We start from the raw sequence: 14,494 nt of genomic DNA, 5'->3' as shown, positions 1-14,494 counted from the left end.
GCAGTTTAAGAAGGGGTTCCTAAAGTTGGAAAAATCTGGCCCCCACATTGAGACTAGAATGGAAGAGTCTTAGGCCTCAAGGTGGCCCAGGAGATTCATTCTGGAGCTGACAGGTTCATGCATGGGGTCTCAAACACAACACATTGAGGGAGCAAGCCACTTAATTTTCTTCAGGCCGTTCCGTCTCCCAGGCAGACTCCCTGGGGGATCTTCAGACCAAAGTACTTCACAGGAAGCTAGAAAAGGAGTTCTTGGAAACATACAGAGGCCAACTACGTGGGGGTGAGCAAGAGGTAGAAGATTTTTGTTCCAAAGGGAAGACGCCTAATGGAGGATGCTTTCATTTAGCCTGTGATGACAAGATAAGGAATTAATAGGTTTAAGCTGCGTCCAGGAACACAGAGATAACAGTGGGCGATAAACCTCCCAACCAGATGGTGCTCTAGACAACATGGGAGGGTCGCTGGGCTCCAGCCCAGCTTCCTTCAGAGTTACAGGGCTTTTCGAGCACTCACAAGGCCAGCAGCCATGGCCTTGGGAGTGGACAGGAAGTGACAAAGCAAAATGTGGAGACCTGGAAAAGAAACACATGCAATGAGGAAGACTCTGTTCCAGCCTGGGGAAGCACAGGAGTTAGCCAGGACGGACCTCGCGCAGGAGATTTGCTTACTCCCTTTGGGAGACTAAAAATTTCCCAGCTTCCACACCAGGAGTCCAGGATTTCCCAAAGCAAATTTCCAGTGAAGTGACACAATTTATTAGAAGTCTGTGGAATTACCCCACTGGGTCTTGATAGTTATGAGTGGGAAGAAGGAAGATGGAGAGAGTTCCATTCTCTGAACCTGGACACGGGCAGCCTCCATTTCAGCTGTCTTAGGAGCAGAACTTGGCAAAACTGTGCCTCTGCTCTCTAGAAGCAAGAATGGGGAGTCCATGTTGAACTGCTCAGTAATTTTAGGAAACAAATTCTGGCCATTTGTGGCACTCACTCTTCTGAGTCACTTCTCCTATCTAGAATGGGTCAATTTTGTCTAAATAGCTCAATTTTTGTCCTATCCTTCTTTGCACCCTGCCAAAAAAAGAAAGGAAAAGAAAAGAAAAAAGACCAAACAAATGTGGGAAGTAGATTTACAGGATGCATTTGGGCAGCAGCCAGCGTCTCAAGAAGCTGTCAAAGCAAATGTCTTCGTGGAACAGTGCAGATCCTGTTGGGGCCAGAGCGATTGACCAGAATTGTTTTTCCCATGGTGTTCTGGGAGAGGGAAGTTCCCTACTCCAGATGCTCTTTCTTACTCTCTTGATACGATTCAGGCCCCCATTCCCCTACCATCAACCATCATGCCCACCTGAGTCTTCCTTCTTCTGCTATTCCCTCCTCACAGTGCATCACCCTGCAGTTTGCAAGGGTGGGGAGGTGATGAGAACACAGAGGCATCTTCCTCTCTTGTCTCTCACTCCATCCAGTAACTCTTCTGAAGCCCACCCTCAAAGCCCCCATGCTGAGCTCTGGAACACTAGGGTAATTTGAACCTGCATCTGTGGATAGCTTTGTCTGTTTATAGATAGAAGACAAGCTGCAAGAAACAGGATTGGATTTGTTATTTGTAAGTCATACCAGCTGTGATCTCCTGTCTGTGGCTGCTTCCTTTGCAAATGCGAAATGTCACTTGTGGTTGGAGACACTTTTCTTCCCAGAGAGTTGTTTTCCCCTCTTGCAGCCAGCTTTCCTCCTGTGCCTCTTCCTCCAACAGCTGCTCCCCTACAAGGTGTCAGCGTGCTGGGTCAGCCTGTGCACCACCCCCAGCCTGGCTCCTGAGAGAATTCTCCAGCTCAGGATTCTTCCAGCACCTTTTAGAAGTCTGCTGAACTGGGGTTGGAATGAGGTATTGGGCTGGATTAGAACTGTCATACAAAAAGAAACTTTTGCATTTAAGTTGATCAGTATCCATCCTTTCCTTCTCTGGAAGCAAGTTTCTTGGGAACTGGGACACAGTTATGTTATCTAGGAAGTTCCATATGCAGATTTCCATTCAGCAAGTATTTGTTGAATACCTACTATGTACTCAGCTTCTGCTGTCAAAGAGCACTCAATGTATGAGGTAGAAGAAAACTACATAGCCATGTAAAAAGATTTGTTATATGCAATTTATTATTTATATTCCCTTGTACTAGCCAAGGGCCAGTTGAGGCTTACAGGCAGACAATGCAATGTGAATTCAGTGCAAGGAGTCATAGTAGGCTGGGGGTGATCACAGAAGGCTTCGTGGAGAAAGCAAGGCTTAAACTGAGGCCCAAAGGAGTGACCCAATATTTATAATGAAAGGATGTGGAAAATGGGGACGGGTGACGGGGAACATGTGGTAAAATTTCAACAACTAGCTCCCCCTAACCCTGCATGCAAAGACCTAATTCACAGTGTAGGCCAATTTCCATGGTGTAAACATACCCACTATGGCTAATTTCATGGTCAATTTCAAGGTACTAATGTGAAGTCACTGAACAATGAGTCAGGAAAAGATGCATGGTAGAACACCACTGAGTTGTATTTTTGTCAGACAGAGACAATAAAAGTAAATCACCATGTGAGTAAAATGCAAGAAAATAATTAGGAAGTGAGGATTTTGAGCATTTATTATTACCTTTGCTTTTAATTTCATTTGTATAATTTTAAATTTATATAACTTTACTTTTTAATGATGGCTGGGCTTAACAATGTGATCACAAAATCCCCGAATATTTGAGCAGATGCCTTTCATGAGTTGCTGTGAGCCAGCTTCAGCACACCACTGGTACCGTACAGATGGAAGTGTGGAACGGAGATTGATACAGGGTGTTTGGTGGATGCTGTACCTAGTGAAAGGCTTTGCCAGCACTAGTGATGATTAGTCTAGGCTTGATGTTCCTGTTCACATTCTGTTTTCTTCTCATTTGGATCTAATCTTAGAGACTCAAACTGCTAGGAATCCCAGCTGCCTGCCTCTAAAGCTCCCAAGAAAAATTGTATAAACAGAATTTTCTTTTCTTTTTTTTTTTTTCTGTTTGAGACTCCATGGAAGAATGCTCTTGAAACTTCATTGGTCAAAAGTCACTCTTGGGATAGTCTTTCCCCAGGGAAAAAGCCAAACATTTCTGCCTCCTTTTGCTTTCCCTCCCATCGCTTACTGTGCTAGAGAACTGTTCATAGAACAGCTGAAAGAAAGGACCACCACAGTCCATAAAAGACCCCTTCTGGAAGGCGGTAGAACGAGGGAAGAGAGAAGTCCCAAGGGAGGCTGCCTTCATTTTTCTCCAGGAAGGGTGGTCTTAGACACGACCTGTGCTTTTGCTTGTTTTTAAGATGACTTCTGGACATCGCTGTATGAATGTTAAGCTCAGAAATGATGATACTTTAAAGTAAGAGAATGAATGAGTTTGTTTAGACATTAACCTACAAGTTGTTTCCATGTGCCAGTTGCTGAATACATCTTTCTTCTTTTCCTGGGACCGGATGGGATGTTAATTGAAATGATTTGAGTGGGTGACCACACTGCACTTGAAATCCTAACTGCCACAGTCTTTTAAAATTCTGAAGGCCTCTCATCTCAAGTTCGTCTGCAGAATTGAGTTTATGGACACTGATGACCCTGTGTATAGTGTTTTATTTCCTCTACTGATCTTTTTTCCAATTATACTGGTGAGAGAAGAATCAGCACTGGGTTCTAGTACTACAAAGAGAAATAAAATGTGGGTAAAGTAGAGAAGAGGTCTGAGCCTGAGCTCTGGGGCAGAAAAAGAAGATCCTACAAAGAGACTTAGGAGTGGCCTGTGACAGGGAAAACCAGGAGAGACTAATACCCGGAAACAAGCACAGGACATTTTTTTTCTTTCAGTTTCATTGGGATATAATTGACATATAGCACTGTATACATTTAAGGTACAATGACTTAACTTGTGAAATGACCATTACAGTAAGTTTAGTTAATATCCATCACTTCATTTAGATACCCCCCAAAAGAGTTTCTCTCCTTGTGATGAAAACTTTTTGGATCTACTTTCTTAGCATCTTTCAAGGACATACATCAGAAGCTCAGAACATTTTTGAAGAAAGAGGATATGATTCAGTTGTATCAAATGCTGGTGAAAGTTGCAATAGGAAGAGTGCTGAGAATTGATCATTGGATTTAGTAAGGTCCCTTGAAACTTGTGTGTGTTAGTCAGGGCTTTCCAGAGGAACAGAACCAATAGGTTGTGTATATATCTATAGAGAGTGATTTATTTTAAGGAATTGGCTCACATGATTATGGAGGCTGGGAAGTACAAATCTGCAAGGTGAGCCAGTAGGCTGGAGACACAGGGAAAAGCTGATGCTGTGGTTCAAGTCTGAAGGCCGTCTGCTAGAGAATTCTTTCTTCCTCAGGGGAGGTCAGTCTGCTGTGCTAGTCAAGCCTTCAACTGATTTGATGAGGCCCACTCACATTATAGAGGCAAACTGCTTGACTCAAAGTCTGCAGTATTAAATGTTAATCTCATCCAAAAACACTCTCATAGAAACATCCAGAATAATATGTGACCAAACATTTGGGCAACATGATCCAGCTAAGCTGACACATAAAGTTAACCATCACACCTCGACAGTAGCAGTTTTGGTGATGGGGTGGGAGCAGAGGCTTTATTAGAGTGGGTTCAAGAGATAATAGAAGGAAAAGAGGGAAGACAGGGAGTGGAAACCACTCTTTGAAGAATTTTTGCCATAAGGGGATATAGAGAAATGGAGCAGTAGCTGTGGGGAGATATGAGGTCAAGAAAGGATTTCTTTTCACAGATGAGAGATATTGCAGGATATTTGCATATTGATGAGAATAATCCAGTAGGAAGAAAAAAAATGATGGAAAAAAAGAGGAGGAAAATTGTAAGAAAGGAGTCTTTGATCAGACAAAGTCTTTGTCTTTGATACAATCCTGTATACAGCTGGAGGGGTGGCCTTATAGATAGATTTGGTAGTGGGAGCATGTGGAAGTTCTCTTCTGATTGCTTTAGTTTTCTCAGGCCAACAAAAACCAAACTTACTATTTGAGGATGGGGCTATTGTAGTATGGAAATGGATAGCAGAGACTGGGTTGCAAGCTCAGGAAAATAATGGTTAGTTGAGTTTGATTAGACTGAGACCTCTCATTGTTGCTGCTTTCTCAAAAGAAGGAGACAGAGACAGGAGAGAAGAGGTGAAGACAAGCTCAAGTACTTCTTTATGTGGAGAAACCTTGAGTATGTTGGTAGGCTGAGAGAGGGTGGGTGTGGGGAGACTGATGCTCTTTAAGAGGATGATCAATTACACAGGTTCTAGACTGTTGAGGACTGAAACCATTTCCTATTCATCTTTGTAGTCAATGGGGAACTTGTCTAATGCCCTAAATTATTATAGATTCTTAAAAATCTGAGCAAATGTTTAGATTGGTTTCTTCATTTAGTAAGTGACACAGGAGAGATTTTTTTCATCTAATCCATTTCATTTACTCATCACCTGCAATGTATTAAAGGCCATGGATTCAGGGGAGTTCTAAAACTGAGTTAGGTATATGCAATTTTCTTCAGTTTTTCAAACACAGCTAGTTTTTTCATTCTACTTTACCTTTTATTCACTAAAACAACTCTGTTTTTAGTCTTGCAGTAATTAAAAAAAATGCGTGGCCTGACAATCAGGAAGTTCTTCCATAATTTTTAGGTTTCAGTAGAGGCTCAAAATGTGGCTCTTAATTATGGGAAGGATGGTATGAGAAGATGGGGGAAGAGGTAGGTAAGTTGGGGGATTTCGTGCAGGAAAGTAAGGGATGCTTTCCATTTTCATAATGATCTCCATTTACCAAATCTACTCAACATTTTCACATCATCATTTGACTTAACTTCTTAGCGGCATAGGAATTAATGACTCCTCTTCCTTTGAAGGCTTGAAGCCCTCTACATTGTCCTGAAGTGTCTGAGATCTTCAAAGATTTCCTCTAGGCTTGCTACTCTTCTTGACATATACTCTTTCACTAGGCAGTCTCCTCTACACAAATGCTAGCTGTAGGCAGATTATATAGCCAACCCAGATATCTCTTTGGACCTTCAGACCCATACATTGAAATGCCTACTTGGTATGATGTTGGAGGTCTCCAAAGTACCTCAGATTCAAGCCTCAAAACCAGGCTTGATGACTCAAGTTACAATAATTAGTCCCTTCTTTCTGCTGCCACAACATCTTGTTGCAATTATATGTATACCTGTGATCACTACTATCAGCCTGGGAACATCTAGAAAAAGAAGTTTTTTTTTTTTTTTTTTAAAGATTTTATTCATTTATTTGAGAGAGAATGAGATAGAGAGAGCATGAGAGGGGGGAGGGTCAGCGGGAGAAGCAGACTCCCTGCTGAGCAGGGAGCCCGATGCGGGACTCGATCCCAGGACTCCAGGATCATGACCTGAGCCAAAGGCAGTCGCTTAACCAACTGAGCCACCCAGGTGCCCAAGAAAGAAGTTTTATTTATCAGTGAATCTTTAGCTCTGCCTCCAGAGCCTGGCATAGGGTAGATAGATGAAAGAATGAATAAATGAATGAATTTTCTTCCATCAGTGAAAGACACTGTGATTTTGTGAAATTTTAAACATAAATAGTTAAGGAGTGCATACTATTTGGTTTCTATCTTCATTATTTCACTGAAATTGTCAAAGTCGCCAACAACCTCTAATGTAGCCAAATTCTATGGACAGTTCTCTAGTCTTATCTTATGTGTCTCCTCATCATTCAACATGATTTGTTCTTCCTCTTGGCTTTCAGAACATTGCATACTCCTGGTTTTCTGTCATTGGACACTTCTTTAAAAAAAACTTTTAAATTTAATTTTATTTATTTCAGCCTTATTGGGTATAATTGACAAATAGAAATTTTATATATTTAAGGTATGAAACTTGATTTTTTTAAAAGATTTTATTTATTTATTTGAGAGAGAGAGAATGAGAGACAGAGAGCATGAGAAGGAGGAGGGTCAGAGGGAGAAGCAGACTCCCTGCTGAGCAGGGAACCTGATGCGGGACTTGATCCCTGGGACTCCAGGATCATGACCTGAGCTGAAGGCAGTCGCTTAACCAACTGAGCCACCCAGGTGCCCCGATGTTTTGATATATGTATATAGTAGTCTCCCCTTTTCCATGGAGAATATCGTCCAAGAACCCCAGTGGACGCCTGACACTATAAATAGTATATATATACTATGTTTTCCTATACATACATACCTATGATAAAGTTTAATTTATAAATTAAGCACAGTAAGAGATTAACAATAATTAACAATAAAATAGAACAATTATAACAATAGATTCTAATAAAAGTTATGTGAATGTGGTCTCTCTCTCAAAATATCTTGTACCATACCCTTCTCATGATGATGTGAGATGATAAGATGCCTATGTGATGAGATGAAGTGAGGTGAATGATGGAGGCAATGTGATGTAGCGTTAGGCTACCACTGACAGTCTAATGGGTGGGGGGTGGGTGGAGAGGGGTGAAGGGATGGGGAGGGTGCTAGTCTACATTGTGAAATAATCACCACAATCAAGCTAGTTAACATACCCAGTACCTTATATTGTTACTTTTGTGTGTGTGTTGAGATTGCCTAAGACCTACGCTTTTAGCAAATTTCAAGTACACAAGTAATGTTAACTGTGGTCGCCATGCTGTACATTAGATCTCCAGAACTTATTCATCTTGCATAGCTGAAACTTTGTACCCCTTGACCAACGTCTCCCCATTTCCCCCACTCCTAACCCCTGGCAATCACCATTCTACTCTGTGCTTCTGTAAGTTCAATAATTTTAGAATCCACAGATACTTCTTTTGAATCTTCTTTGCTGGATCCTCTTTTTCTCTTTGGCCTCTAGATCTTGGTTAGCCTCTAAATCCCAGACTGTCATAAGATTGTAATCTAGGGCTCATTGTCTTCTTTCTTCACATTTTTCTCCCAGGTGATCTTATCTAGTTCATGACTTTAATAATGACCTATTTAATGCTTTTTAATTTTTATCTCTGATGACTTTTTAAAGATCAGATTTATATTCTACTGTTTGCTTGGTGACTCCATTAGAATGATAAATATCTCAAATGTAGCTTCAATAAAATGAAATTACTGATTTCCTACCTTCTTCCCATCTCACATATTCCTCTCAGTCTTCCCCAACTCAGTATTTGGCTTTACTGTTTATTAAGCCAAACCTCTTAGTAGGGGCTTTGATTTCATTCTAATTTACATCCCCACATTCATAGTTTCATCTATAACAGTGCTTTGCACAGAGTAACCATCAAAAAATATTCATTAAGACCTCTCGGCGCGGTGGCCTGGGCAACTCACGCCTAGCTTAGGTTGGAGCGTGGTTAGTTTTGAGGCAGTCCAGATGGGGACGCTACCAGAACGAAAAGATATTCCACCGTGGGTGAAAGCTCCCGAAGACTTGAAAGATCCCGAGGTGTTGCAGGTCCAGACGCAGCTCTTGGAAGCTATGTTTGGCCCAGCTGGATCTCGAATCCCGTACATCGAGCAAGTGAGCAAAGTCATGCTCGAGCTAAAGGTTCTGGAATCCTCGGAGCTCACGGAGATCGTGGTTTATGGCTCTTATTTGTATAAGCTCAGGGCCAAGTGGATGCTCCAGTCTATGGCCGAATGGCACTGCCAGCGACAGGAACGAGGGATGCTCAAACTTGAGGATGCCATGAAAGCCCTAGAGCTAGGTCCTTGGATGAAGTGAAGCCAGTTTGCAACCAACGTACCTGGATCAGGATTTAAAGAGTAAACTGTCTCCAGAGTTGGAATGGATGTGGTCTGGTTGAAATTCTGCTCCGGCCTGACAAGGAAAAACCAGCTGATTTTTGGGTCTCCACCTTTGTCTCTGAATCCTAATGTGGCTCCCCCCCGCCAGGTTTGCTAATTAAAATAAAATTTTAAATAAAAAAAAATCATTAAATGAATATTTTATAATTTAATACATGATAAGATGCATACCTAGTTCCAAACAATTCATAAATGGACTTTGGGAAAATAATGTCGCTGATAGTTTTTGGCCTTTTGGTTGTAGCCATGGCTTATTTATTTACATAGGTTTTCCTTATTGATGTTTCATTCCTTGTCATGTTAGTCTTTCCACTTATCCTGTTGAGTGCCTATTTTCCAAGGAATGCTGGTTTCTTCCGCTGGAGAATGGAATTAGAAATTAAGATTTGGGTACTAGGTGTATTCACTGCTAGGGCAATATTGTTATTTCTAGGCCCTCTTAGGTGAAAAAGCAAGGAAATATGTATGTATATACTAACCATTTTATATACACATATCTGTAAGTATTTCTATGTGTAACCATGTGATCTATATTAAATTAAACAAGAGTACATACTGATGTCTCCAACTCCAGTCCATCATTTTAGCTTCCTCCCCTTGCTTATCTGTACTTCCGTCTCCTACAATGAAAAACATGGCTTCCACCACCCACCATACATTTACTCACTTGTTCAATGCTAGTATGCATGTATAGCAGGATCAGAATTCTTAACCCATACCCCTGTGGAAAACAACTTTATCAACTAGAGTACAGTGTTTATGTATATTTCCTTTTGTCTTTAGGTTTACAGACTCCATTCATTTCCAAAGTTAGGTCAATAATATCTCTCCCCTTCAGTAAGATTGTTTTGTACATTTTATTTTTTAATTTCAAGTTTTCATTTAAATTCTAGTTAGTTAACATATATGGTAGTATAGTTGTAGAATTTATTGATTCATCACTTACCTATAACACCCAGTGCTCATCACAAGTGCTCTCCTTAATACCCATCACCCATTTAGCCCATTCCCCTGCCTACCTCCCTCCCTCAACACTTAGTTTGTACTCTGTAGGTAAGAGTGTCTTATGGTTTGCTTCTGTCTCTCTCTCTTTTTTCTCCTTCCCCTATGTTCATCTGTTTTGCTTCTTAAATTCCACATATGAGTGAAATCATATGGTATTTGTCTTTCTCTGACTGACTTATTTTGCTTAGCATAATACACTCTAGCCCCATCCATGTTGTTGCAAGTGTTTTGCACATTTTTAATACCTGGGATCCTTTGACCTCCTAAATGATTTAATTTTTAAAAAATTTTGCATTTATTCAAGTTGATTTTTTTATGCAATAAAATTCAATGGGTTTTGACAAATGCATATCATGCATCTACCAAAAAGTATCAAACAAAATAGTTTTTTGCCCTAAAAGTCCTCTGTGTTTCACTTATTCAACCCTGTCCCCACCCCCTGAGCCCCTAGCAGCCACTTATATTTTTACTGTCTCTATAGTTTTGCCTTTTACAGAATGTAAATAATTGAATACATAATTGAATTATGCAGTATGCAGCTTTTTCAGATTGCCGTCTTTCACTTAGTGTCATGCATTTAATGTTCACCCATGATTTTGTGGTTTGAGAGCTCATTTAAAAAAACCATGGGATAGTATTTTATTATATTGATGTACCACGGTTCATTCATCCATATATTAAAGACATCTTGGTTGCTTCCAGTTTTTAGAGGTTATGAGTAAGCTGCTAAAACATTCATTCAAAACAGGCAGATTTCTGTGTGGACATGTTTTCAAATCAGTTGGGCAACAGGGAGATAGAGACCAACTTCCGGGCTGGGCCGGGACTCCTATCTTCAGCTAGGACGCAGACCGCATGGCAAGGAGTCCAGCTGATCAGGATGATCACAGATGTGCAGCTTGCCCTCTTCGCCAACATGCTGGGTGTGTCGCTCTGACTACGTGGTGAAATTATTGTGGGAAGAATCAACAATCCCAAGAAGCAGGAATGAAAGTGGCGTTTTCTCCACCCCAGGGTTCCAGGACATAGTCTGAGGCAAGATGGAGGGTCCGAGGGGCCTTCACACTTCACTTCATCCCTCTACCCATCACAACATACAAAGCAACTACACCTGGATTTTTCCAAACAACTTTTATTTCCTCAAAGTCTTCCTTAACCCTATGGAACAAGAAGCTGCCACTGAGTAGGGCCTAGTATAGGGGTTTCTTTTCTACTCCCTCCCTCCAATATAAAAATATAGATATATTTTTTGTGGTAAAAAAACCAAACCAAACCAAACCAAACAACAACAACAACAACAACAACAAACAGGGAGATAGAGAGCCAGGAAGAAAGATTTCCAGCCCAGCAGTTCCCTCTTAGACAGAAAAACCCAATTTCTCTTGCCTGGGAATCCAAGCCAGCTTCAGAGAGTATACTTAGAATTTCAAGAATAAAAATCAGTCTCTATTGTGCTTCAAGGACTGTCATCTGGAGCCCTGGGTCAAAACTGAGTGAGACTCACCAGTGGATCCCTGATCAGTCAGCCAGGAAGGAAGACAAGGCCTCAAAGGTGCTCACTTGGGTCCTGAATGATAGATCAATCGGATCTGAGTGATGGCATTACAACTGCTAAAGAAAAAAACTGTTTATGATACTTGTAAAAGATGGTAAGGAAGATTTTATTCAGGGGGAGGTAATATAATGGGGTTTTGTAGTAGGGGAGAGAGATTGGGCTCAAATATGAATATGACAAAGAAAAGTAGGGATTTATGGCCAAGAAGCAGGGTGGGTGGGGGGGCGGTAGGTACTAAGAGATAGGGTAATTCTTTGCTAAATTGACCTAACAGGATTTTGGCTGAGGGCAGGCCAGGATGCTAAGATATGCAGGGTGGGGAATGATAAATTTGATCAGATATCAAGGGTGATTGGCCAAGGTGGGGTATTTTCATTTACGTGACTCAGTGGGATTCTTACTAAAACTGGAGTAAGTGGGCCAAGGACAAGAGCCCAGGATCAAGGCTTAGTCAGAAAGATGATCAGAGGAGCCTGAGTTTGTTCAAGGTGAGAGTCTTTGTCACTTAATAAATAACTGAATGAAGGAAGGAAGGAACAAACAAATAAATATTTATATATTTGTGTATATAGACACATATACACACGCGCATAGGTTGATGATGGAGGTTGGCCCAGGATATAATGAAACACAGAAGCAGTAGATTAAGTCTGCCCAAAGGAGTCAGGACCAACTTCAGAGAGGAAGTGGTGGAATCTTGGGCTGATTCTTGAAGGAGGAGAAAGTGTTTGTCCTAGTATGGGAAGGAATGATGCACTTTAGACTGGAGGAGCGAGCACTTGATTGAATGGAATGGGGTTAGAGGTGTGGTGTGGGGATATCATGCTGGGAAGTGAGTTTGGGTAGGTTAGGAGATGGTGCTTATGCCTAAAAGAGACTGGAAAGCCTGCAAGTGAGTTCACTCTGTGTTTTGTGGATGGAGGAAAAGGGAGCCTGGGTGCTAAAAGTGTGACTCAGGGATAAACACCATCTCCATCACCTGGGAATTTGTCAGACAGATAAACTCTTGGGCCCCACTCCAGACCTACTGAATCAGAATCTGCACTTCAACAAGATCTCAGGGGATTCTTAAACACCTCAAAGTTTGAGAAGTACTTCTTTTTTTTTTTTAAAGATTTTATTTATTTATTTGAGAGAGAATGAGAGACAGAGAGCATGAGAGGGAGGAGGGTCAGAGGGAGAAGCAGGCTCCCCGCCGAGCAGGGAGCCCGATGCGGGACTTGATCCCGGGACTTCAGGACCATGACCTGAGCCGAAGGCAGTCGCTTAACCGACTGAGCCACCCAGGCGCCCCGAGAAGTACTTCTATAAGAGTTCTGTGCAGGGATTACTGTGGCCGGATTTGCATTTTGAGTCTTTTATCTGTGACAATTAAATTTTTCCAGTGAAAAATCATCCAGTTCCTTGGCCAGCGGGAGGGGGAGAGATACCTGGTAGCCAGTATTTTGGGAGCAAAGAGAGGATGACCTGTGTGTCCTAAATTCAATATTTAGTCTTTAATTTAATCTCTCTGCTTTTAGGATCATGCCTCATCCCTGCCATTTGCATTATTTTGTACAATCTTGACCCTCTCCTGAGAATAAATAAACTTCTGGTTTCTTGAATGGGGTGAGTGTGGATATTGTTTGTTGGGGGAAAGAATCTGAGAGTCCAGTTGTTCTGTTTATCATTCTCCTTACCCTCAGCCTCAGACCTCATAGTCTGTGGTGCTTCCACATACAGAAGGATAAATCGGTTTATTTCTCAAATGTACCAGACTCCGGGTTTGTACCTTACTCTGCTCTGTGGGCAAAGGTAATACTTCTCTATCCACTTTACTATCTTCTAAAATTCTCCAATATTCTCTCAAGCACTATTATTGTCTGTTTGTCTTTTTTGTACTTGAAGATTTATATTCCTTTAGTGACTATTTAGTTGAGCTTGAGAGAAAAAGAAGATTCTTCCATGTTTAACAGAAAATTTTTTTGAGATTATGGTCTAATCTCCCCCCCCCCCACTTTTTTGAAGTAACTTGACTTTAAACAAATCAACTATACGTATAATAAAATATACCCATTTTGAGCGTACTCTTTGATGAGTTTTTATTCTCAAACAAGATATATAACATTTCCATCAACTCATAAATTTCTTTCCTGTGACAGGCAGCTTCTGAAATGGCTTGTATGGATACCTATCTCCTAGTATTCTTTCCCTTGTATAATTCCCTTCCTTTGAAGGTGAGCTGCACCTACTGACTTGATTCTCATGAATAGAATATGGTAAATGTGATGAAATATTGCTTCTGAGATTAGGTTACAAAAGATTGTGAATCCATCTTCCTGGCATTCTCTTGCTCTTTGCCCTCATGCTAGCTTTCTCTAACAAGCCACCTTTAATATTGTGAGCTTTCCTGTGAAGAGGCCAGGATGTCAAAGAACTGGGGGCAACCACTTATGAAGAATTGAGGCTCTCAATCCAACAACTGGCAAGGAACTGAATTCTGCCAATAATTACTTAAATGAGCTGAGAAGTAGATTCACTGCAAGTTGAGCCTTAGGAAGATTTACAAACCCAGCTGGCATCCTGATTGCAACCTGTGAGACACCCAGAGCTAGAGGAACCAGTTATGTCATGCACAGATTTCTGACCCACAGAAACTGAGAGATAATAAATGTGTTAAACACTTAGTTTGGGGGTAATTGATTATAAAGCAATAGATAACTAACGTGCATCTGATCCTTTGCAGTCAGCCTTTCTCAACCCCAAAGTCAGGTGTCCACTGGTCAGCAGATCACTCTATCACCATGGATTTGTCTTCCTCTTCTAGAATTTCAGATATCATAGTATGTATTTTTGTCATCTATCCATGTTGCATATATTAGGTATTGGTTCATTTTTGTTGAATAATATTCCATTGTATGGATATACCAAAATTTGTTTTCCCATTTATCTATTGTTGAACATTTGTATTGCTTTTAGATTTTGGTGATTATGAATAAAGCTGCTATAAGCATTCATATATAATCAGTATGTGAAATATGCTCTATTTCTCTAGGGTAAATACCTAGAAATAGAATTGCTGGGTCATATGGTAAGTGCGGGCTTCTATATTGATCTAAGA

The 14,494-nt window shown here is 40.9% G+C and overlaps 1 protein-coding gene across 1 annotated transcript; it reads left to right on the top strand.

The window, feature by feature from the left end:
* Positions 1–8,385: 8,385 nt before the first annotated feature.
* On the top strand, positions 8,386–8,751 carry LOC123847419 (developmental pluripotency-associated 5 protein-like). The gene has a single exon (XM_045879300.2). The coding sequence runs from the start codon at positions 8,401–8,403 to the stop codon at positions 8,749–8,751; it is 351 nt and encodes a 116-aa protein (XP_045735256.1). The 5' UTR covers positions 8,386–8,400.
* Positions 8,752–14,494: the final 5,743 nt, after the last annotated feature.

The sequence above is a fragment of the Mirounga angustirostris genome, unplaced genomic scaffold (genome assembly GCF_029215605.1).
Source record: "Mirounga angustirostris isolate CCGP_5_RB_7025 unplaced genomic scaffold, mMirAng1.0.hap1 SCAF_2, whole genome shotgun sequence".
NCBI lineage: Eukaryota > Metazoa > Chordata > Mammalia > Carnivora > Phocidae > Mirounga > Mirounga angustirostris.
Note: the sequence above shows the minus strand (reverse complement) of the source record. Positions and strands in the feature narration are given on the sequence as shown.